At 40.7% G+C, this 24034-nt stretch overlaps 1 protein-coding gene across 2 annotated transcripts in view; it reads right to left on the reverse strand.

Moving 5' to 3' along the window:
• SLC27A1 (solute carrier family 27 member 1) overlaps positions 1–24034 on the reverse strand; it is a 34981-nt gene that overhangs the window by 2891 nt on the left and 8056 nt on the right. For both annotated transcript variants that reach the window (XM_083353993.1, XM_083353992.1), the window contains 10 exons: positions 17761–18155; positions 14415–14576; positions 13937–14006; positions 11507–11598; positions 11264–11373; positions 8797–9006; positions 6112–6238; positions 4336–4473; positions 3136–3300; positions 1834–1980 (listed from right to left, as the gene is read on the reverse strand). In XM_083353993.1, coding sequence (XP_083210119.1) covers positions 1834–1980; positions 3136–3300; positions 4336–4473; positions 6112–6238; positions 8797–9006; positions 11264–11373; positions 11507–11598; positions 13937–14006; positions 14415–14576; positions 17761–18155 — 1616 coding nt within the window. The remainder of the gene's footprint in view (positions 1–1833; positions 1981–3135; positions 3301–4335; positions 4474–6111; positions 6239–8796; positions 9007–11263; positions 11374–11506; positions 11599–13936; positions 14007–14414; positions 14577–17760; positions 18156–24034) is intronic.

Raw genomic sequence — 24034 nt, forward strand, 5'->3', positions numbered from 1 at the left:
GGAGAAGACTCCTGCGAGTTCCTTGGACTGCAAGGCGATCAAACCGGTCAGTCCTAGAGGAGATCAACCCCGACTGCTCTTTAGAAGGCCAGATCCTGAAGCTAAAACTCAAATACTTTGGCCACCTAATGAGAAGGAAGGACTCACTGGAGAAGAGCCTAATGCTGGGAAAGATTGAGGGCAAGAGAAGAAGGGGACGACAGAGAATGAGGTGGCTGGATGGAGTCACTGAAGCAGTAGGCGTGAGCCTAGATGGACTCCAGAAGATGGTAGAGGACAGGAAGGCCTGGAGGAATGTTGTCCATAGGGTTGCGATGGGTCGGAAACGACTTCGCAACTAACAACAACAACAACCTCCTGACAAAGATTTTTCTCCTGCTAAGAAGAGGGATTAAACAAGAAGGGTTGGGAAAAGGAAATGAACACCTGCAATGCAAAATGCGGTATTTGGCCACTACAGTACAGCTGGAAAGGACTGGTTTGGACTATGGAACAGGCACATAGCCATCCTTACAAAGAGGCTGGGGTGTATTTGGTTGGAGAACTCCATCTCCTACCTACAAATGTTTCATGTTTTTAATGTTTATCTAAAAAAATAAAATAATGTCTGTTTATACAGTTACTTTAGATCAGTTACTTTAGCAAAGAAAGGGAATGCCTTGTTTAGACTGCACAACTGGAGGATAACTTAAATCTCACTGGTGGACCTCCTCCAAGAGATTCCCAATAAAAGAATTATGAAATACTGCCGTCAGACAGTGAAATTCCTCTCATACCCTTGTTTGTCTAGCTCAGGGGTAGGCAACCTCGGCTCTTTTATGACTCATGGACTTCAACTCCCAGAATTCCTGAGCCAGCCAAGCTGGCTCAGGAATTCTGGGAGTTGAAGTCCATGAGTCATAAAAGAGCCAAGGTTGCCTACCCCTGGTCTAGCTGAAGAGTTTTTTGCCCTCTTCCCTTCATCCCAGCTCTCAAAAAATCGAAAGTGCTTGGAATCTTCTCGTCCAAAGCCCAGAACAACAAACCTAATGCCAATTCACAAGAGGTGACTATGTAATGGCGTGATCTTTCATGTGGACAAGCCCTTACAATTCCTATTAAAAAACATTTAAACCAAATGTCTGAGTTTATTAAGAAATGGAGTACAGGAAAGTGACATTCACGTACACAAAGAATAGCCAAACCTGCTCTTGAATATCAGGGCATGTTTCATATTCACTGCAGATCACATAATCTGGACGTTCTATCTGAATATTGTTAGGCAGGCCCTCCTTTTCCCCCCTCTCACATGTCTAGAGTACCACCCTCAGTTTAAAAGAATATGGAAGATAATTAAAAGACAACCTCTCTGTGGAGTCTAGTGCTTTGTCCAATCAAGGAAAATACTCCATCTCTGATATCACCAGACTATCTAGTAAAGTAGGAAGTTATCTACTTTTGAACACACGTTTCTGACTTCCTTCAGGGTTTATTTCAAAGACAGGTACAGAGCAAAACAATTAACAATGTTTAGAAGTAAAAGAGAAAGGTTGGACATAAAACACATGCTAAAAGATAGCTACAGTGGTGATAATAGAATAATAACAGATACCCCCCCTCTCCCTCCTCTCATCTTGCTCCCTCCCCTCCCATCTTTTAATTATAATTTTGTATTCTTATTATGATTTTATCACTTTTAATATTGTAAACCGGCGCAGAATCACTTTGTGGCGACATGGACAACAAATAAATTTAATAAAAATAAATACTATGTATTATCTTTTTAGTATCTATTATATATCCCACCTTGGTCCTTTAATTTAAGCTTAAGGCACCTTTTTCAGTTTGTATTACCTGTGGTGTCAACCTGTGGCAGAAATCGGAGGAAGATAGGCCGTGCATATGGAGGTAATGCTTTCTGTATCTCCAAATATAGAATGTTAGGATTCAGTTTTGCTTTTGGGTCAGCAATAGCTGCCATTCCAGCTTTGCCTTCCACTCCTAAAATTTAAAAAAGGAAATAAGCAAAACTATATCAAATTTTTATTATGGACCCAGAGCAAGCATAAAGCAAAATTATAAAGACTACCCACTCTAATATGTACATTTTCACAAAGAAGCCATTGGCAGCCAACTAATTCACAGCTGGAGATCCAATCCAGATGTGCACACCAGCTCCACAGCTAAAGAGCCTAGCTGCAGAGAGAATAAGCACCGGAGGGACTTTGCTTTTCTCCTTTTCTAAATATCTTCCATTTTGTCAGTGGATCTGTGACTGCAACAGGAAGACCTATCTGGCTAACACCAGCCAGCTATTGCAGCAACCATATATCAAATGATTTTAATAGGCTGCAAATATTAATTGCAACTTGTTTCTTCACCCTCTTTTTCCTGCCTCGTTTCCCTTTTGTATTCTCTTACTTCAAGTTCTTAGTTGGTAAACCACCACAAAAGATTCTGGGTCTTCCATTTGTGCATGGCACCTGTTCCCCGTTGGCGCAGTGCACTAATATTTAATTTATATGATGAGACTCAATGGCTAGAAAGTGGGATAAATGTATAATAACTCAGCCAATTACATCAAATAATTCACCTAAGCTGTTTCCTGTCATACATTCTCCACGTGGAAGGTTGAAGCAACTTTGCAAAACAAAACACATCCCCTATGTTGCTTTTTGCTCTAAGACCAAAATTAATAACTATTGGTTTAAACGTGAGCTAACACAGAAGAGGCATCTGAAGGAGCAATAGATCCTGGTGACACAGCAAAACACCTTGCCATTAAACAGAAGAGGATCAACTTCTCATTCTACTAATGGTAATTTTTGCCTGTTTTACATCTGTTCAGACAGCTGCTTCTGCTTAAGTCTCAGAATGAATACCACTGGAAAATAACTGGACTTCCTGTAATATATCTGTCCTTATAACAGCTTCTACCCTTATCTTTCTATTATTCTATGGCTACTGTTCCAGAGATTTTTTTCAGCCCTAACATACATATAAGTTAATGATTTTCAGTGTTACTATAGGTGTATGTTTTGAGCTGCCTTTGTTGTTTCTTTTTATTACACAGTATCTCCCATCTCCAAACCCAACAGCATCAACTGATTTTGAACTCAACCGACCTGCTTGCTGAGTTTTTAAATTCTAAATTACCTGGTACCTCTACCCCATAAACTGCCACATCTGTCTTGCTGAGAATATGGCTGAGGATTCCCTCAACTTCTGTGGTGGAAACGTTCTCCCCACGCCAACGGAATGTATCCCCACTGCGGTCTTTGAAGTACATATAGCCAAGATCATCCATCACTAGGACATCTCCTGCAGGAAGAATAGGATTTCAGTATGGATCACGAAGCCTGTGCAGCTGGGAGTTCAACCAATGAGGGTAAAGGTAAAAGTTTCTCTGTCCTGTTGTGTCCAACTCTAGAGTGCGGTGCTCATCTCCATTTCTTGCCTGAGGGAGGCAGCATTGTCCAAGACATTTTCTGTAACATGTGACCAGCATGGCTATATGCCAAAAGCGCATGGAATACTGTTACCTTCCCACCAAAGTGATACCTATGAACCTATTAATTTGCATGCTTTCGAACTGAGCAGGAGGTGGGGCAAGAACGGGAGCTCACCCCATTGCGCGGCACTTGGGTCTCGAACCTGGGCTGTCAGCTTTCCAGTTGAAAAGCTCAGCATCTTTAACCACTGAGCCATCATGCCCTTCAACAAATGAGGACTAGAATACACCAAGCATATTGTTTCCCAATTACTGATACAACAGATGGATCAAGAACAAACATGCAAAAATGGTTCGGTAAATGGGAGAGAAAGACCATCCACATTATACCTAAACTATCTCTCAGGAATGATGGCCAGAACCAAATTAAGAAACTCCTTGTAGAAGAACAACCTCCACCCATACTGGAAAGTTATTCTATTCATCCCAAAACAGAGCAAAATCAATAATGTTGATAAATAAGCTTAGTCAATAAAAGTGTTTTATTTGCACTGCACTGTGCTTTTAAGCCACTGTCAACGGTTTTAAGTTAAAGTAAGTGAACAAACAATATTGGGGTGCTTACAAAATACTGCTTCCCTGAATCGTCATGCATAAGAAGCAACAACTTTGGATTCATCATAGCATTAAGTGATTTTATTCGGGTTCAGATATTATTTCTTTTAAATACTACCACAGGTCTATGCTTAAGGAAGAATTTCAAATATCTGAATATGTCTTTAATTTCTGAGGAACTTAGATACTACATAATTTTGTAATTTTGACTATAATATATAAATAATTCAAAATTACAAAATTATCCTTCTAGGACACAAAAGGGACCAAGACAACTGCATGAAGAATACCTGTAAGATAAGCCTGATCTCCTTTTTGGAAGACATTATAAGCTATTTTCTTGTTAGTTGCATTCTGATTGACATAGCCATCAAATCTCCGCAAGGGGTCTTCTTGGTTTATCCTGCCCACAAGAAGTCCAGGTTCTCCTAAATAAAGGAATTTTTTTTAAAAAAAGTTAATATATTCTGTGTTACAGCATTATAGATACCTAGATAGATTCTTTATATTTGCTATTACCTTTGGCACAACATCGCAACAAAAATTGAGACACAAATATTACAATTTACTTCTTTTCACCTAGCAGTTCTATAACTGATCTGGTTAAGAATCTTACTGAATAGTCATTTCATTTAAATTTTGTCTCTTAACTATGCTAACACATCTTTAAGTCTTCTGCAGCAGTACTCTAGCTGAAAATTGAAGGACTGAAATAAATGATTTTTTTAAAGTGCGCACTCAATATAAAATGTTATTTGATTCCATTATAAAGTAAGATTTTCTAAAAGGATTGTGTATTTGTATTTTCAAACTCATCCTCTCCTAAATATATATTCCTAAATGTGTCTTGCCCCCAAAGTCCATTCACTGGTAATGGTTGCCTTTGAGCTCCCCCCTCCAAAAAAAAGGAAGTAAAAAGAAAGTTATATTCTGAATCTCAATTGATCAAGGAAATTCAAATCAAGACCAACTGCTTCAAATGCAGCTCAAACAAAATTCATGAGTATCTGTAATCTGTACATCAAAGTACAGATGACATATATAATCTGTAATTAGCTAATTTGCTAAACTGAATCACTGGATATGTATTGTAAACTTTTCTTTAGTATTTTTCTTAATTTAATTACTTTTATCCTTTCTATATGATACTGTATTTTCCATGTCTACACAGCCTGTCTTCTTTAGGCCTCTCTTATACTTTTTTATTCTTTTTTTTCTTTCAAATATCAATGATTAACTTTGTTATTTCACAAGTTACCATTTGTCATTTGCTTTACTTCGTTTACACATTTGCTTACCTACTTATGTGCCACCTTTCAACTATTCAGGAGGTAGTTTTAAAAGATGATTAAGTATTGTTCACGGCGAATGGGCAAAAGGCTTTGTACTCTTGAACATCAATGCTTTTTCATCTCCTGTCTTTATAATGGCATACAGATAGTCCTCGTTTAACAACCACTCATTCAGCGACCAAAATTACAACTATTATGGGATCATGATCTGGGAGTTTAGTGACTGGCTTGCAGTAACAATGTTGCAGTGTCTGTGGTCACATACATTGCCATTCACAACCTTCACAAGCAAAGTCAATGGAGAAGCCAGTAGGAGGTTGCAAACAGTGACCATGGGATGTCATGCTTAACAACTGTATGGAATTTGCTTAATGATAGCAACTAGAAGTGCAGGAACTGCCTTCACTAAGCGGTGTGGCAATGTGACATCACACTTCACAACCACATCACTTGATGAGAGAAATTCCAGTGCCAATTTATTTATTTATTTTAAATCCCATTTATATCCCGCCCTTCTCCGAAGACTCAGGGCAGCTTACAATTTAAAGCACAAATCAATTACTGTTGTTCAGCAAGGACTACTTGTATTTGCCTAAGAAGCAGATCAAAAAGTCGCCTCTCCAGTCCTGTAAATTCTTCTGCCCTTGATTAATTTGGGCACAATAATAATTAACAATATCCAGACCAGCTATACTCCTGGACAATTGGCACTGTGGAGGAACCTCTATTCTCCAAGTTACAATTAAGGCATAAAGCATTTTCAGACTTATTTACCTGGTTGACAGGAGATACAAAGTCCATTTGTGCCACGTATTAGCTCCATGGTGTCCTCATTAACTTTCACCAAGCGGATAGGATACACATTTGGCAAAATCCGGCTATGGAAGCCACAGGCTCCCACCTGTCAGAGTAAAAAAAAAAAAGCTAAGGAGGTCTCCAAAAGCTGCATACATTTCTCTAAGGAGGTTATTATTTACTAGGAAAATATTCTGTGAATTTCCAAGCTCTACAAAATGGTGAGATGTGACTTGAGGGGACCAAGCAAACAAGAACACTGGGACTGGCCCGTTCCACTTGCGCTGGCAGAAAAGGGCATCCTGCAGACCCCATTGATCCAGGAATTCTGGCTTGCAGAGTCCAGGAGAAGGATCTTTTCTGCCATGGTTCCTGTCTTCTGGAACATCAGGTCCCTTGAGGTGAGATCTGCTCCTACCCTCAAAACCTGCCTCTACCAATTGGCCTGTGGCTCCGATGGGGACATTCCACGTTGGAGGTGGATTAGCAAAAGATTATACCTCCACCTAGTAATATTGTGGGTTTTTTTAAACATTTAATCTCAGTTCATTTTAATACTGAATGTTTTAATATTCTGTGCCTTTGTTTTTACGATGCTGTAAACCACCCAGATGCTCAATAGTGAGATGGGCAGCATTTATTAAATTTATATGCTGCCCATCTCACTATTGAGCATCTTAAATAATACAATTAGAAGGTTAAAAATGCTAAAAACACTAGGCATTAAAATTAACAGCAAAGCAGATAAAAAGAACCAATGTGTAAAAGGGGTGGAAGTGGAATCTCCATCTAATCTACTAGCCACCTGCAGAATAGGATGCCCTCATTGGGGCCCCATGTTAGCCTACTCAGGTTCTTGGCAATTTGTATTTAAAATCCAGGAATGGGATGTAAATTTGAAGGAGAGCAGTATTCAAAAAAGTGAAGTTTTTTCCTCCTTTTATTACATAGGGATTTGGGGAAAGACAAAAAAAGAGAACACTTTGTTTTCCATTTTCTATGTACCAATAAACTTGCAGGCTAAAGTCTCTAGTGCAGGGGTTGGCAACCTGAAAAAGGAAAAGCCACTGGGAACCGGTTCCATCACACATAAAAAAAGTGGGAGCCGCATGCGTCCATGCACGCGCATGCGCAAAACGGGTTTTTCTTGTGCATGCGCGGATGCGCGCGGTTGCCATTTTTTTAATGTGTGATGGAACCGGTTCCCGGTTGCGCGACGGCGACGGCCCGTTTGCAGAGCTACCGCCTTCGGCAGCCTGCAAACGTGCCGCGGCAGTTTTCCCAAAGAGCGGCGTCGCTGCCCGTTCGCGCGGAGGTGCGCGCGCACCTCTCCAAAGGTTTGGGGAGGTGCGCGCGCACCTCTGCCCATTCGGAGAGGTGCGCACGCACCTCTCCAAACGGGCGGTGCCACTCTCCATTTGGAGAGGTGCGCGCGCACCACTGCCCGTTCGAAGAGGTGCGCGCGCACTGGGCGGCTGGGAGCCGCAGGAGATGGCTCAAAGAGCCGCATGTGGCTCCGGAGCCGTGGGTTGCTGACCCGTGCTCTAGTGCTACATAGCACAGCACAGGAAAGACTTGAGGAAAGCATGAGGAAAAAAAATGATCTCCATGGTTCTTAGACTTCTAATCAGGAACATTCCTCTTAAGGGATAGAATATATTGCAACATCTTACTGCAATCCCAGTTTTTGCTGTCTGTAAATTAAACGAACACTGATAAAAGCCCACAGCATTAAAGAGAGAATGCTATTAGCCCTGAACTGGCAACAAGCAGTAGTAACTGCTTCAGGGTAGTAACTGAACCTGCCAAGAGTCATCAAATAGTTGTCATATCTACAGTAATAGTGACCTTCTCTGTGAAGGGATTCTCCTACTAATCCAATCACTTCGTCAGTGACTTTAAAAACCCAGCTGCCTCCCTTCATATAGCCACAGCACGGTAGCATCTGACACCCAGCCAAGTGGTCTTAAAGGGTACGCTCCCTCATTGCAGATGGGTAGCTATGCAAAAAAATAATTTTAAAAAATTAGGGAGGGTTAGGGAGGGCTAGGAAGGGGTGGGCGGAGGGAGGGGGGAGGGATTGTTAAAGATAAAATGTATTGTAAAACTTTTCAATAAAAAAAAAATGGCACATTCCCAGGCTGCAAAAGTGAAGCTGAGAAAGCCCACATGCTACAGATTTTGCAAACATTTATTTATTTATTTATTTATTTTATTACATTTATATACTGCCCTTTCCCGGAGGACTCAGGGCGGTTTACAGGGTAATTAAAAACCAAAAATACAAAAGTTAAAAACCAAGTTTAAAAAAAGATTAAATTTATCCCTGTATAAATAAAACCCCAATTAAAATAAATTAATCCTCAGCCTGGGCCAGAGCGCTCGAAGAGCCAGGTCTTCAGGCCCCGGCGGAATGAACGGAGGTCGGGGGCAGTCCTCAGCTCCACGGGCAGCTGGTTCCAAAGGGCAGGCGCCCCCACTGAGAAGGCCCTATCCCTGGGTGTTACCCGCCGGCAATCTCTTACCAGTGGCACCCTGAGAAGACCCTCCCTGTGGGAGCGCACTGGACGAAGGGAGGGAGCGCACCCATCCTTACGTGTAGAGCTTGATTAAAAAAACAAAAACAAATTATCCTAACTATAGAAAGACAATTTCTCAATTTACCTTTCCATCTACATTAGCGATGCTACAGTTGCACTCAGTAGCCCCATAGAATTCTCCAATCTGCTTGATTCGGAACCGCTGTGTGAAGTCTTCCCAAATGGTGAGCCTCAAGCCGTTCCCAATAGCTAGCCGCACCTGGTGCTGCCTTTCTGCCTCCCGCACTGGTTGGTTCAGCAGGTATCTGCAAATCTCCCCAATATATTGGATGATCTTTGAAAAGCAAGAAAGAGACAATTTGAAAGAGTAACCTTGCCAAGTCCTGAGGAAATTGGATAACAATGCAACTTATTCAAGGTACACTGCATCTTGATCCAATTTGCTTAAGGAATTTTTTCTGGCTTAAAATGAAAAAGTAATTGAGTTTGCAAAATGCCAGTAGTTCTGTTTTCTTTATAAAGCTGATTTGTTTTATACAATTGGAATATTTAGAAACAGTTTAAATGTGATTAATCGAAACCAGCAGTCTGTTTAAAAAGTACTAATGAAATAGTTGCAACTCGTAGATTGAAACCATTGTCTTAGAAATAGGAAAGCATGCTTTTTCTGAGACAGAATTTGTTGATACCGCTATGTATTATTTAAACATTTTCCAAACTAAATTTCTCTTCATACATAGATAACTTATGAAAGATAACATGGTTGACTATGGAATCATAAAAAGAAATAGTACTGCTAAATGTTCAAATGAATGTGTAAATGTTTGCATACTCCACTCAAAAACCACAATATAATTACAAGCTGATGTGGATGCCAAGGAGACTTTTTAAAAATGCTTTTTATGTTTTTACTATTTTATTACTACAGTGAAAAGTTAAGGGTTATGCTATAGAGCAGGGGTTCCCAACCAAGGGTGCTTGCACCCCCTGAGGGTGCAAGACTATATTCTGGGGGGGGGGGAAACTTGGGTTTTCAAAATTATAGTGTATATGCATAATTCGTTGCCGTTATTTTGAACTTTTGTAAGGGGTGGGAGAATGTATCAGAAGCGTTCTAGGGGTGCGGGGTACCGCTGCTATAGAGAACCGCTATAGAGGATGCTATAGAACTGCTGCTATAGAACTGCTATAGAGGATGGGCAGCTAAATAAATCTTTTAAATAAATCACACAAGTTAATTGAACAATAAAAGGTATTATTAACCCTGTTTACTACAATGTTGGATTCCAACATGTGGAAGAATCCTAACTTTTCCAAACTGCAAGAAATGTTTCCTGCTTCTTACTTAAAGGCAATCTTTAACAACACATCAGACAAAGCACATTGCTCAAGAACAGCCACTCTTTTGATATAAGCTTTTTTTTTTGTTTACTGGGTTATTGTCCAAAAAAGCATGTTTAAATTTGGCTATGCACAGAGTAATTAAAGATTAAGGAAAGAGTAAATAAAGGATTAAAGTGCTGGAATAGAGGTTACTTCTTGTTTCAAACCTCAAAGCACAGGAAAGGCAAAGTCAGTCTGGTGCCTCGAAGGGTGGCATGCAAGATACTGAGAGGAAGCAGGCTACTTTTTCACTTTTTAAGCTTGTGTTATCCAAAATGGCCACACTTATGAATCAAGCGATTTCCTATTGGAACCCTCTTTTGCCAAAAAAAAAAAAAGTAAGTTCCCAGTAGGTTTGCAGATTGAAGTATATTACCCAAACTACAGCAACAACAAAAGCTTAATGACATATAGCCAGAAAAGCAGATAAAACTAGGTTCATCTCCACTCCAGAAAATGAAGAGGTTATTTCTCGATGCTGTGAAATTGATGGCATCCGAGAGGCCTGTTGATCTGCTCCTGGGCCATAATCTACTGAGATTCTGGACCTTTAACTCTGCCAGTGTTCATGTCCTAGACTGGTCATTAATTTGTTTCTGTGGCGGCTGCATTTAATGCATAGGTTTAGTAGCATTTGCAATAAATGACTTCTGGTTATGCCTCAACTCCACTTCTTGCAGTTACCCGAGCAAGAAAGCTTAATAATAGCGGTGATTCATTGACTGAAGAGTGATTACCCTTCCATGGTTGCTATTGCTTCTAGCCTTGCTAAATCTGGTTGAGGCACCAATTGGCTAGAAGCTGGACAAAGCAGTTTTGGGAGTAACCTATTAAAAGTATTACGTTGAACTGCAAGTGACATATTATAAGGCAGTGATGAACTTTCCAACTGAATGGCCATGGTCTACTTTTCTTTTGCCCTGACATTTTGCCAGCACCTGGTCAGGGCAAAAGAAAACTTGTTTATAGTCATTCAGCCTGAAAGCACATGACTGCTTCATTGATGCCAGCTATGAAAACTACACCAGCATATCGTAAGCAAGGTAATCTCTCAAGTTTGCCCACATCCCGTTACCGTTGCCTTTTCTTGGTTCGTTTATTTTTCTTTTTAATGTGTAACTGTCTTGCCAAGCAGCCTTCCCCAAGTTGCACTTGCTCCCACTTACTAATTGTGGTGCCTACAAGCAAGAGTTCAGAGATCTCCTTACTGTACACTTGTATTTCACACAGTCGTCCCAGAAGCGACTGGCAGAAAATTTCTTCTTAATCACTACCGTCAGACCATGAACCACACACTGGCCAATGCCCATGATGTTCCCTAAGAGACAGAAAGAGAGAGACTGTCAGCAGGGCATGCTTGCCAGGAATCCTGGGGAACATTAGCAGAGTGCCCCTGGTTATGCCAAAAGCCAACCTCCATCCTAAAACATAAAGCCATAATGCCAGCCTACCTGCTGAGTGGTACAGTGGTAGACAGTTATAGATTATGTCATCTTGGGTCACTCTGTAAGCATAATAACCGAAAGCAGAAATTCGGTAATATCTGCAATAAAAGAAGAAGGAAAAAAATAGGCATCAATAGAGTTGCACTTAATTGGTACCAGATAACACAAAAGATTTGTGAAAATTCTTCTAGGATCAAAGGAGAGTTTCATCTCGCGGAAAACCAGTGATACAAGTACTGGAAGGCAGTACGACAGTGCTCAGTGTGGTCAGTTGGCACCTGGACTGCAGTGCATGGATACATCTCAGGAAGTTATACAACAGACATGTCAAACTCACAACGTCATGTGACGTCGCGCGACGTATTGGAACTTTTTCCCATTGCTGGCAATGGAATGGGCGCGGTTTCTCCGTGACGCTCCGGCCTGCGGGCTGGCAGTTTGACACCCCTGTTATACAAGGAGAAATTGTAGGTCCTCACTTAACAACGGCAACTGAGTCTGGCATTTACCTTGTTAAGTGATGCAGCCATAAAGATTGATATCATGTGACTTCATCGCTTCAGCAGTGGCAAATCTTGGAAGTTGTTCTGTCATCATAAGGATTGTGGGCCATTAAGTGAGGACCTCACCTGACTGGGACTTGTGAATTCCTGCTGATTTCCAACAAGCAGACAATGAGGGACCAGGCAGGGAACTGCAAGCCTTGGGAACAACAAGCCTTCCTTTAAGGGGCTCACAATCAGGCCGATGGGGGCACGTGAAGGTTATGGAGTGCTGCAGGATGGAGAAGGGGGTACTCTGCTGCCGCATGTGCTGCAAGGCCAGGGTTCAGGCAGCACAGTACAAAATATGGCTGGGCAAATGGTTACCTGCCCACCCAGGGCTCACATTCACCTTACTATTTGGGGGCTCCTCCTGGGAGAAAACGTGATGGGAACGGGAATGACTTAGGACTGGGGTGTCGAACTGCTGGCCCACGGGCCAGTTTCATCATACCGAGGCCGCGCCCATGCAAAAAGAGTCGTGATATGTCGCGACACGTCACGTGACATGGAGAATTTGACACCCGTGACTTAGGAGAATGACCTTGTGACCTTCCTTACTAGCTTTCCCATTGATTTTGCTTGTGGGAAGTTGGCAGGGAAGGTCGCTAAATGAGTGGTTGTTAACTGGGAATACCTGTACACTCAATTACATGAAGATGATGGGAAGATTATTTTAGCTCTCAAGTCATCCAAACTGATTTTGCAAAGTAGAGGGGAAAGGTTGTTTTAAAGAACTCTTTCTTCATCAGTAACTCTTAAATTATTATTTAGTTAAATCTTCTCTTTGTCATTTTAACTCTTCATCTATTTACTTTGCTATTTATTTGTTCAATTATTAGCCCTTATCTGTTTCTCTCTGCGTAAAGAAATACAGAGCCGAACCAGATCTTGTGAACGGAAAAAACTCTATCAAGCCTCTTTCCCAAGAAAGTTGCAGCTGTACTTTTACAGTGCGACTGCAGCTTTTCCCTGTATCCTCCGGCGTCCCCCACTATGAGTGAATAATTTTTTTACCTTTATATTTTTTTTCCTTCAGGAGCTCATGGCTGCATATTAGTGCTATGCACGTTTCAAAAATGATTAGGAAAATTAGATTTTATGTGAACATAGCATCTCTACTATTCATTACAGCTGTTCATTCTTTTTTAGGCTTTTGGAGAAATTTTGAGACTGATCATTATTATGACTCTCAAAGCAGCCGCACTATTTTTTTTTTAAGTGCATGCAGAAGCCCCGGGGGGGGGGGAGGGGGTAAGCTGCAGCATTAATGAATAGCATAGAGGTGATGTGCTCATGCTTATGTGAGGTTTGAAATGTTCCTTTAAAATTATTGTTGAATATTGCTGAATTTATAACCCTTGCCACTTGTTCTATCACCTTAAAAATCTGTGAAAAAGTTAAGACTAAGAAACAGCTATACTTCAAATGAGTTATAGTAGGGAGTTAGTAATAGTGAGGAGTTATAATTATAACTAATTTGAATCTGGATCTCCTAGAAGTAATCTAACGCTCTAATTGCTACATTGTCTGATCACATAGGAGGTCAGAGTTCTAAGGCTTCTTGAGCCATTTCCAAATATTAGCTTCTTTCAAATCTTTTTGCTTACATAATAGTCCTTGCGTACTTCCATCAAGGCTTCCATTTTCCTTACTCTCCATAGAAACAAAATGGTAGTACCAAGGGCGTTTGGAGGTAGGTGTGTGTGTTTGTGTGTGTGTGTGTGTGTGTGTGTGTGTGTGTGTGTCTGCGTGCGCACACACAAACCTTTCTTCTATAGGAGAAGTATCCACATCCCAAAGCCTCCTTCACATATCCACATAATAAAAATCTCCAGAAATAACAATATTGAATATTGGCAGGTAACAACCAAGGCCAGGTACTGTTCCTCACCTACTATGCACCACAATGGCAGCTTTTGGCATTCCAGTTGTTCCAGAGGTGTAAATGTAGAACAGCCGATCTAGGAAGACAGCACAGCAGCGAGGGATAAGTTTGAGATCAGCTTCTCTTTGCTATTTCTACTTAACAAGTTACCCATCTCAGGGAGGCAGCTGCTTTCAAATGCAGAGCACAGACCCAAAAGCAAGGAGGTTAGGATATCTCCCTGAAAACAGTTCACAGCCTGGGTTGTCAGAACCTGTTTTGCTCATCTGAACCAAGTCCTAAAGGTGTAATTTTTTTTAACCTCCACTTCTCTGTGGAACTAGGCCAGGACAACTAGTAACATGAATATAGAGGAAAGGTCACATAAAACTCTCCCTGCAGCACACCTCACCATGAAGCTGGGGGGAGGGAGGGCGGGACAGGAACTGCCAACACCCTAGGCTCTTTCTCTTTTCATCAGCAGGCTGATTGCCAGGGAACGTACCATCTAATCCCTTGGTTGAAACATGAGTTGGAGGAGATTTCGATGTCTGTGCCAGCAGAGGGTCCAAGTGCTTAGTATCTGGAGGGCAGGATTCAGGTACAAATTCTCCAGAACAGAACCTAGTCATGTTTTTCCCCAGGATGCCGTTCACTTCAGAGATTGCTGCAACATAAAACCAGCCCTTTTTATTAAAAATGTAAAATAGATGGTGCCCATTTCTACAACCACAAGAAAAAAAATATCAATAACAGTATTCAAATTACAATGACTGCTCGCAGATTATACCCTGTCTTGCAATATCTTACCATCATATCAAATACTACCATATCCAACACCGGAAGTTTTTAAGAAGAGACTGGACAGCCATTTGTCTTAAATGGTATGATAGTTTCCTGCCTGAGCAGACCCTACAACTGGTCTGTGGACCAGTACCGGGCCGTGGCATGCCAGCAACCGGTCCGCACAAACAAGCAAAGCCCCATCTGCAGGATGCAGGCAGGACACAAAACCACACACTCCGGTCCACGGAAAAACCTCCCTTCACAGAACTGGTCCCTGGTGCCCAAAAGGTTGGAGACCTCTGGACTGGATGACCTCCAAGGTCCCTTCCAACTTTTTTTTTTATTATTATTATTATTATTATTATTATTATTATTATTATTATTATTATTATTATTATTATTCTGAAAAGTTTTGTCTTTTTAAAATTGGGGTATTCTTGCTACTCTTTTCCAGTGTGGATTCGAATTGTCTGTTTTTGAAAAACAAAATTTGCAACTATTTCTGGTTTTCCACACGCAGATTAACATCACAGTTCTTCATGTGGTTAATATTACAAGTAGTCCTTGACTTACAACAGTCCACTTAGTGACAATTTGAAGTTACAACGGCACTAAAAAAAAAAGTGACTTGACCACCCAGGGTCATGGGATTTACATTCGGATGCTTGACAACTGATTCATATTTATGATGGTTCCAGTGTCCTGGGATCATGTGATCGCCTTTGCAACATTCTGACAAGAAATATCAATGGGGAAGCCAGACTCGCTTAATAACGGTGTCACTAATTTAACAACTGCAGTGGTTCACTTAACAAATGTGGCAAGAAAAGTCGTAAAATGGGATGAAACTCGCTTAACAAATGTCTCACGTAACAACATAAATTCTGGGCTCAGTTGTGATCATAAGTTAAGGACTATCTGTATATAATAAGATTGCCTAATTAAATGTTATAGCTCTGTTTTAATTACACTTCTTTCAAGCCATGCAGGGGAACACACAAGTGTTATAAGAGTCTAAAGTCCCATACCGGTTCATGTGGAAAGAGACTGTTTTGAGTGTTTTATATTCTTCCTAAATCCATTTCCCCCAAAAAGCACACAGCCCAGAGGACTACAGTCCAAATTTAACAGAAAGTGAGTTTATGTGCTGAAGGCTTTGTGGAAGATGTCTTTGGAATCAAGATATACTTTGCATTTAGAGACAAAGGAAATTGTATTTCTTTCCTCATTAGTTCCCATTCTTTTGTCATAGTTGAAAGTCAAATATATGGCCTCATTTTATAAGCAGTCCTTGTGTTAATTGGGACTGGAAACAATTATAAGTTGAGGTGCCCACGTGACCAAAAGTTTTTTTTTTGGGGGGGGGTGGGTGGCCTTTTTCATAGTGGTCATTAAGCAAAAGCCGGGGTTGTTAAGCAAACCCATTTACTTTAAAGGACATTTTTTGCCAGAAACTGGAAAAAAATGCTGGAAACTGGCACACCACAACTGGTCCTAAAGCTGACCCACATGACTACTGGGAGGAGCATGAATATTTAGAAGAGCTGGGGATGCTTTACATTCTGTAGCTGTCATTCCTTCAGTCATCTAACAACTAATTGTAAATCAAGGACTGCTTGCATTTTCTTTTTCCCTAATCATTTTTTCTCCCAGGGATTAACATGGCAATGATTTTTCCCCCATGTTTGCTGCTTTTATTTCTCTGCTAGCCTTCCCCTATCCTTTGTTATTGTTCAAAAAATATATATCTGATATAGCAAATCAAAAAGTTTGAATTTCCCTTCCTAAAGTTTTAAAATCTCTCCTTGGAGAAAGAGAAGAGGCCCGACCTTGCTATAGAATCTCAGAGAACCCCCTTATAAGCTAGGTTTTATAACAGCATCCTCAAAGGTTTAGGTTAGCCAGCATATGTTTCATTTTAAAAGGCAGATCTTTTATAGTATTTTTAAAAAAAACTCTGATTTTTTTGTGATAACTTTACTGAATGAGAAAGCAGCACTGTTTTAATTATTTTGTCTGGTCTGGTAATAAGATGATGAATAAATAAGTCATCTTATTCAAGTGTCACACAAGAAACTACGTATCTATCTGGTTTTTTTAATTAACATAAAGGAAACCTTTGGAAAAGGACATCCTATCCTATTTCACAGAAGCCAGCCAGATTTGGAGAATCATCTGTCTAAATGAAATGTTAATTATTACTTATAACAAAGGAAATATCTATTCCTCAAATGTATAGCAAAGGGCATCTGGTAACTTCTCCCTCTCTTGAACGAAAATCTTCCAAGCAAATTATTAATAATACAGAATATTTATCTGTGCTGGGAGAGGCAGTCTGGCTTATTGCTTAAGGTATTGGCCTATTAATTTGGAGACGCTGAGTTCTAGTCTTACCTTAAGCACAAAATCAGCTGAGGAGACCTTGGGTCAGCCAGCCAGTCTCACTCAGCCTTAGAAAAGGCACACCACTTTTGAAACAATGCAAAGAAAACTTCTGGGACTTGTCCAGGCAGTTGCCAGGATTCAAGGCTGAGTTGAAGCACAGACACACACACATACCTCCCCTCTGCTGACTGGACTGTATTCTGGGAAGCAGAATGGAAATTGTTGTCCAAGATCTTAGCAAGCAACAATCTTGCTTCATTATGAGCAATATTCACACAAATAATGCAGAATTTCTCCCCTTTCTTCTATTGTAACACTGAGCATGTCAGCGTTGCTTGAAATGAATATTTCATGATTAATTAACCAATTCAATCCCAAAGACGCTTTTTTCATGTTGTTTTTTCTCTTTGAAAACATTTCGCCTCTCATCCAAGAACCTTATTCAGTTCTAACTTGAGTTAGAACCAGGACTGGGATGATTGAGAATCTCCATAGACATCCCCAATTCAATCTAATGACAAGTGCAAAGAGGTAATTTACTTTGGTAAACAGGCATTTTCTCTAAAGAAATTAATTTTCTCCTCACCAGACTATAGTTTCAAGACAAGAATGAAAACAGCGGAGGTTAGGAAATCAAACCCAAATCTATCTATCTCTCTCTATATATATATATATCATACCTTCTGACAGCTCCCCACCAAAGATGATGGCTTTTGCTCCTGAGGTTTTCACACAGTAAGTCAATGAGTCAAGACGCAAGTTGAAGTTGATGAGAGCTGCCTCAATACCCACTTTGGCCATCCCTAACCAGAAGCCTACAAATTCTGGTCGGTTCTCCATAAAGATAGCGATTACATCACCCTCACGAAAGCCCTGCTGGTAAAAGAAGTTGGCCACACAGTTGGAATATTCATCCAGTTGCTGGAATGTCCATTTGTCATCAGTAGCTTCATAAATCAAGGCCACTTTGTCTGGATGTTTCCAGACCACTTTCTGGAATATCTTGGGAATATTGTTTTTTGCTTTCCTGTGATGATACAGTTCATATTTGACTCGCAAAAGCACCGAGAGTCCTCTGAAAAAGGGATAAGGAAGTATTAATTATTATACCATAGTGGTTTTGATTGTTTGAGGCATAGATGCAACGCATGAGACATCTGCTCAGTTCCTCAAAGCCATCCTAAGAATCTGATTTTATATAATTAATACCTCTTATATCTGGCCTGCAATCATATTCAGGTCAAAGCTATTACAATGGTGTATCCAAGCAATCCCCAAAAGAATACATTTTAGATAAAGTTGCAGAATTCTTGCTTTACTCTATTTCTTCAAATTTTATTTTACTTCATCAGGGAAAAAACATGCTCAGCAACCCATATAAACACTGATTTAGTCATCTATTATTATGCAGTTTCAAACATCTAGTGGCAATTTAAAGGATTGAAAACTAGGGAAGAACTAGGGAAGAACAGAAATCAAATGCTCAAACTGTGACGCAAAACTCACATTCTTCAAATTAAATCAAGCTCATTTCTTTTTTTAAAAAAACACCAATTTTATTGGTTTTCCAGTTTTACATTTAAATATTTGGAAAGCAGCGTGGTGATTGGGTAATCAATAGCAATAACAAAATGTTTAGTACATATCTCAGGTTGCATCTTCAAACATTCCTTCTCTATTTTATTATTTATTTATTTAGTTACATTTATATACCGCCCTATTCCCTGAGGACTCAGGGCGGTTTACAGGGAATTAAAAATCCAACATACAACATTTGCTTAACATTTGCTATATCATCTTTTAGCTAGTACATTTCTAGTTATAGCATGTTGAGTTAAAACATTTATCAATATATTTTTACTTATACATACATATCCATGTCCTGTTTTAAAATTTTACCTAATTTTCAATTTTTAATTACAGTATTCTAATTTAACCTTTAATATCCATAGGACAGCTTCCAATTAAACATAAACAACACCAAAAAACAAGTAATAAAACAAATATGCCATCAATATAAAATGTTAAAACAATAAAAACAATGAAAAGTATACAATACAATCACTGGGAGAGCATATGGTAATTCAAGAGCCATACAACCAGATAGAAAAACCACAACATCTACTTCTTGGTAAGACAGAACAATGGGATAGAGCGTATCGCCACTAGATGGATTCACAAATGGCTGACCAACCACAGTTAGGGGGTAGTCCTCAGTGGAACTACATCCAAATGGAGGAAAGCATGCAGTAGGCAGGGTACCTTAAGGTTCTGTCTTAGGCCCAGTATTCTTCAATATCTTCATAAATGATCTAGATAACTCATCGAATTTGCAGATGACACCAAGCTGAGGGGAATAGCTAACACTTTAGATGACAGACTCAAAATTCAGAAGGACCTTGACAGACTGAGCACTGGGCCCCATCCAACAAAATGCAATTTAGTGGTGAGAAAACTAAGGTTCTATACATAGGCAAGAAAAAACCAAATGCACAAATATAGGTGGCATCTGGCTCAATAGTAACAACTGTGAGAGAGATCTACGGTAGGTGTGCTAGTACACAATCACTTAAGTATGAGCCAGAAGTATGCTGCAGCTGCCAAGAGAGCTAATGCAGTCCTACGGTAGGTTGCAACAACAGAGGGGTAGTTTCAAGACTGTCGCTTTACAATGCAGTGGTGAGACCACACTTGAAACACTGTGTCCGGTTCTGATCACCACAATATAAAAGAAGATATTGAGACTCCAAGAAAGAGTCCAAGAAGAGCAACAAAGATGATAAGGGGTCTGGAGGCTAAAACATAATCATAACTGAAGGAACTAAGTATGCCTAATCTAAGAAAGAGAAGGGCTGGGGGTGATATGGTAGCAATTTTTTCAGCCTGCTTGAGAGGCTGTCACAGAAAAGAGGGGGTCAACTTATTCTCCAAAGCACTTGAGGGCAAGTCAAGAAGTAATGGTGTGCACTCTCCAAACCGCCGCCATCCCGTTTGCACAGCTGCCGTGTTCGTCAATGTTTGACGAACGCGGCAGGTCTCCGGACGGGACGGGACGGCTTGGAGAGGTGCGCATGCACTCTCCAAACCGCCGCCATCCCGTTTGCACAGCTGCCGTGTTCGTCAATGTTTGACGAACGCGGCAGGTCTCCGGACGGGACGGCTTGGAGAGGTGCGCGTGCACTCTCCAAACCGCCGCCATCCCGTTTGCACAGCTGCCGTGTTCGTCAATGTTTGACGAACGCAGCAGGTCTCCGGATGGGATGGTGGCGGTTTGGCGAGTGCGCACGCACCTCTCCCAAGCCGTCGCCGTCCATCGGCAGGTCTCCGGACGTCGGCGGCTTGGGAGAGGTGCGCACGCACTCGCCAAACCGCCGCCATCCCGTTTGCACAGCTGCCGCGTTCGTCAATGTTTGACGAACGTGGCAGGTCTCCGGACGGGACGGCGTGCACCTCTCCAAAGGGGAGACCCGTCGCCGCGCAGGTGCCTCCCATTTTGCGCATGCGCAAAATGATTTTTGCGCATGCACGTGAGTGGACGCACGCGCACGCACTTTTTGCGGCTCCCACTTTTTTGTTTGTGTGATGGAACCGGTTCTGAGTGGCTCTTTTCCTTTTTCCGGTTGCCGACCCCTGGTATAGGATATCCTGCCATGGGCAGGGGGTTCGACTAGAAGACCTCCTAGGTCCCTTCCAACCATATTATTCTATGTTCTATATTCCAACTTGAAGCCCTTCCAGAAGGCAATCAAGCTCAGAGCCAGCCAGATCTCCAGGGGAGTAATGTTCTATGGGGCAAGAGCGATGACACTTTCTAGTGGACTGAACCCGCAAGCCCCTTCTGCTGAACCCAATAGATTGAGTAGATGTCACTGAGGAAAGTAGTCCTTCAAATAACCCAGCCTCACACCATGTTGGGCTGAGGGTTAAAACTACTTTAATTTTTGAATCTGAGAAAGAAAATATAGGGAGAATCTTGCTGGTTTTAGCAAATGAAAGTGAGCTACCTGAAACAACTATTATTTGGGGAGGGGGTGATGGCTAAGCACAGACAGCAGCTATGCTGTGTATATAGAGAAACGCTTCTGCTTTCACTATGCTCTATTTATATACTTGTAAACATCTAAAGGAATGTAATTTCTAAATACTGCCACTGGAACTACTATCAATATATGTGGCATAAACATGTATGAGTACTCAGATTTAGCTCAGTTTATATAACTCTGCAGGGACGCGGTGGCTCAGTGGGTTAGGATGCTGAGCTTGTCGATCAGAAGGTCGGCAGTTTGGCGGGTCGAATCCCGAGTGCCGCGTAACAGAGTGAGCGCCTGTTACTCGTCCCAGCTTCTGCCCACCTAGCAGTTCAAAAGCACGTAAAAATGCAAGTAGAAAAATAGGGACCACTATGGTGGAAAGGTAACAGCGTTCCGTGCGCCTTTGGCGTCTAGTCATGCCGGCCACATGACCACGGAGACGTCCTCGGACAAACGCTGGCTCTTCGGCTTTGAAACGGAGATGAGCACCGGCCCCTAGAGTCGGAAACGACTAGCACACATGTGCGTGGGAACCTTTACCTCTATATAACTCTGCACACAACCGAGGATAGTGATTAAATAGTTCTTACATTAAGAACACACTCAACAGCTTGTCTCTTTCCTGCTCATAACTACTATTCAGAGCTATTGACAGACAAAACCAAGGAATGAAAAAAAGAAATACTTCGGTCTAAATTCAGTGTTGTAAGCATCACATTCAAGACTATTTTCAACAATGAACAGTTCAGCGATACAAAGAAAAGGTAACTAAAAAACTAAGTCTTAGGCAGTTTGTGAGAATAAGAAATGTAACAAAAGTGTAAGTGAAATGAGTTATATAAAGAAGGCATCTGAGTTTGTTTACTTTTTTTAAAAAAAAATTCATCTGCAACAATAAAGTTAGACTTTTTAGAAAATGTTTCCAACCAATTATTTTGATTGCCAGCTAAACTATGACCTCTGCTTGCCATTGCAAATGCTACATGTAGAAAACTCAGTAACTGGGAGATATTATTGGCCACATTTTTTCTACTTGTTCTAGCCAATCTCATTTAGCTCTGTTCCCTCCCATCTCTGTTTACTAATCAAACAAAAGATATGAAATACAATAGAGGAAATTAATTCAGAATACCCTTTATCCCAAATTGAGTAAGGTCTCAGGTTCAATCCCTTGTAAAGCATCACTGGGTAAAGCCTGTGGTCCAGAAGCTGTGGAGTTGTGATTTGTCAGAGAAGGCAATTCTTTATCAGGTAGACCATGACTCATTTGTTATAAAGTCATTTTAGACTTTACCTTACGGCTGAAACATACATATGGTATAACTTTGAACAAATGGAGGCAAAGCATATTACAACTAATGCAATATCCACTTCTAAACATCAAGCGGTCTGACTCTGTCCACATTCCTTGATATATTTAAGTATACCTTATGATGATATTCCTTTATCACAATTACCATATTGCACAAAAAGTTTTGTGTAATTCCCAATTGACACTTCACAGAAAATCTTACCTGCCTGTCCACATTTTATATTTGTTTTGATCGATGTGAAAGATCGATCAGAATCAGAACATGGTTCAGTTCAAAAGCTCTCTTTTCAGTGATGAGAAAAATACCACAAAAACTGTCACAAGGTCAAGGCAACGACTGGCTGTACTGTACTTAGCACATTTATTTTCCTCAAATGCAGAATAATAATAGAAGATGTGCTTTTATTATTGGTTAAAGAAGAACACAGAAGATTCCACAGAGGACCAAGCAGTAGTAGAGATAAATGACCTCTTAAAAACTCATCTATCCCTCCTCACTGTGAATGCCCTAATCAGGAGCTTAGGCAGATGAGGAAAGAGAGGCTGGTTTAGTAATAGGCTCTTGGCATTTTGCCCAGCAAAGCTGGCCTATCATAGTGACCCAAGCTGTGCCAGGAAGGAAACAGAGGAGCCTTTTCAGGCATGAATTGCCCTTTCCATATTCTTAAGAGGCGCTTTATTCTCTGCTGTTATTTCTCACTTGCCATGCAACTGGGAGGAAGTAGAGATCCAGAGGGCACTGACAGTCACTATAACAGCCTTTGTAAGAGCAACAGCCCTAAATCCTTTTAACAAGAAAAAGATCCTAAGGGGACATGCAAAAAACTAGATGCCAAATTCAGTTACAGAGCAACAGGAAAGCAACGTGTTAGACATAGGAAAGATCAGGGCTTTTTTTCTCATAGAACGCTCAGAACGGAGTTCCGGCACCTTTTTTGGATGGAACCTTGTAGGTTAGGCAAGGCAGGTTGTATGACATGTGTGAGTTCCGGCACCTTTTTCTTTTACAAAAAAAGCACTGGGAAAGATATTGGGAAGATTTCACACGGGACCAAACATTAGTAGAGATAAATGACCTCTTAAAACCCATCTATCCCTCCTCACTATGAATGTCCTAATCAGGAGCTGAGTCAGATGAGGAAAGAGAAGCCCCAATTTAAAAAAAAAATCATCTGTGTAGAAATAGTAAGAAACCAATTAAGTACACGTAGAGTTTAGACATAAATTTCATTTCCTAGATAAACATTATAACCAAGAAGTGAAATCCACTCCCATCTTGACATAGGCATACATTTTCTATAACATATAAATAAGAATTCTCTGCTACTGGCTGAGCATAAATTTCATATTATGAATAGTTACAAAATTCTTCAACTGTACACAAGTCTACAGAATAACCAAAGGAAGAAGCAGCAGGTAATGTCTACTTAATCTTTTTTTTTAAAAAAAAAATGGTTTTCCCTCCCAAAAAGAAAGCAGATTGAGAATGGTGGATTTAAACAAGATCTGGCTCACATATCATCATACTAAGCTATAATATGGTTTACCTGATTCATATTTAGCACATAGCGTATGGTAATACCAGCCATATTTTATGCAATAAAACATGAC

Source organism: Vipera ursinii (genome assembly GCF_947247035.1).
Source record: "Vipera ursinii genome assembly, chromosome: 2".
Taxonomy (NCBI): domain Eukaryota; kingdom Metazoa; phylum Chordata; class Lepidosauria; order Squamata; family Viperidae; genus Vipera; species Vipera ursinii.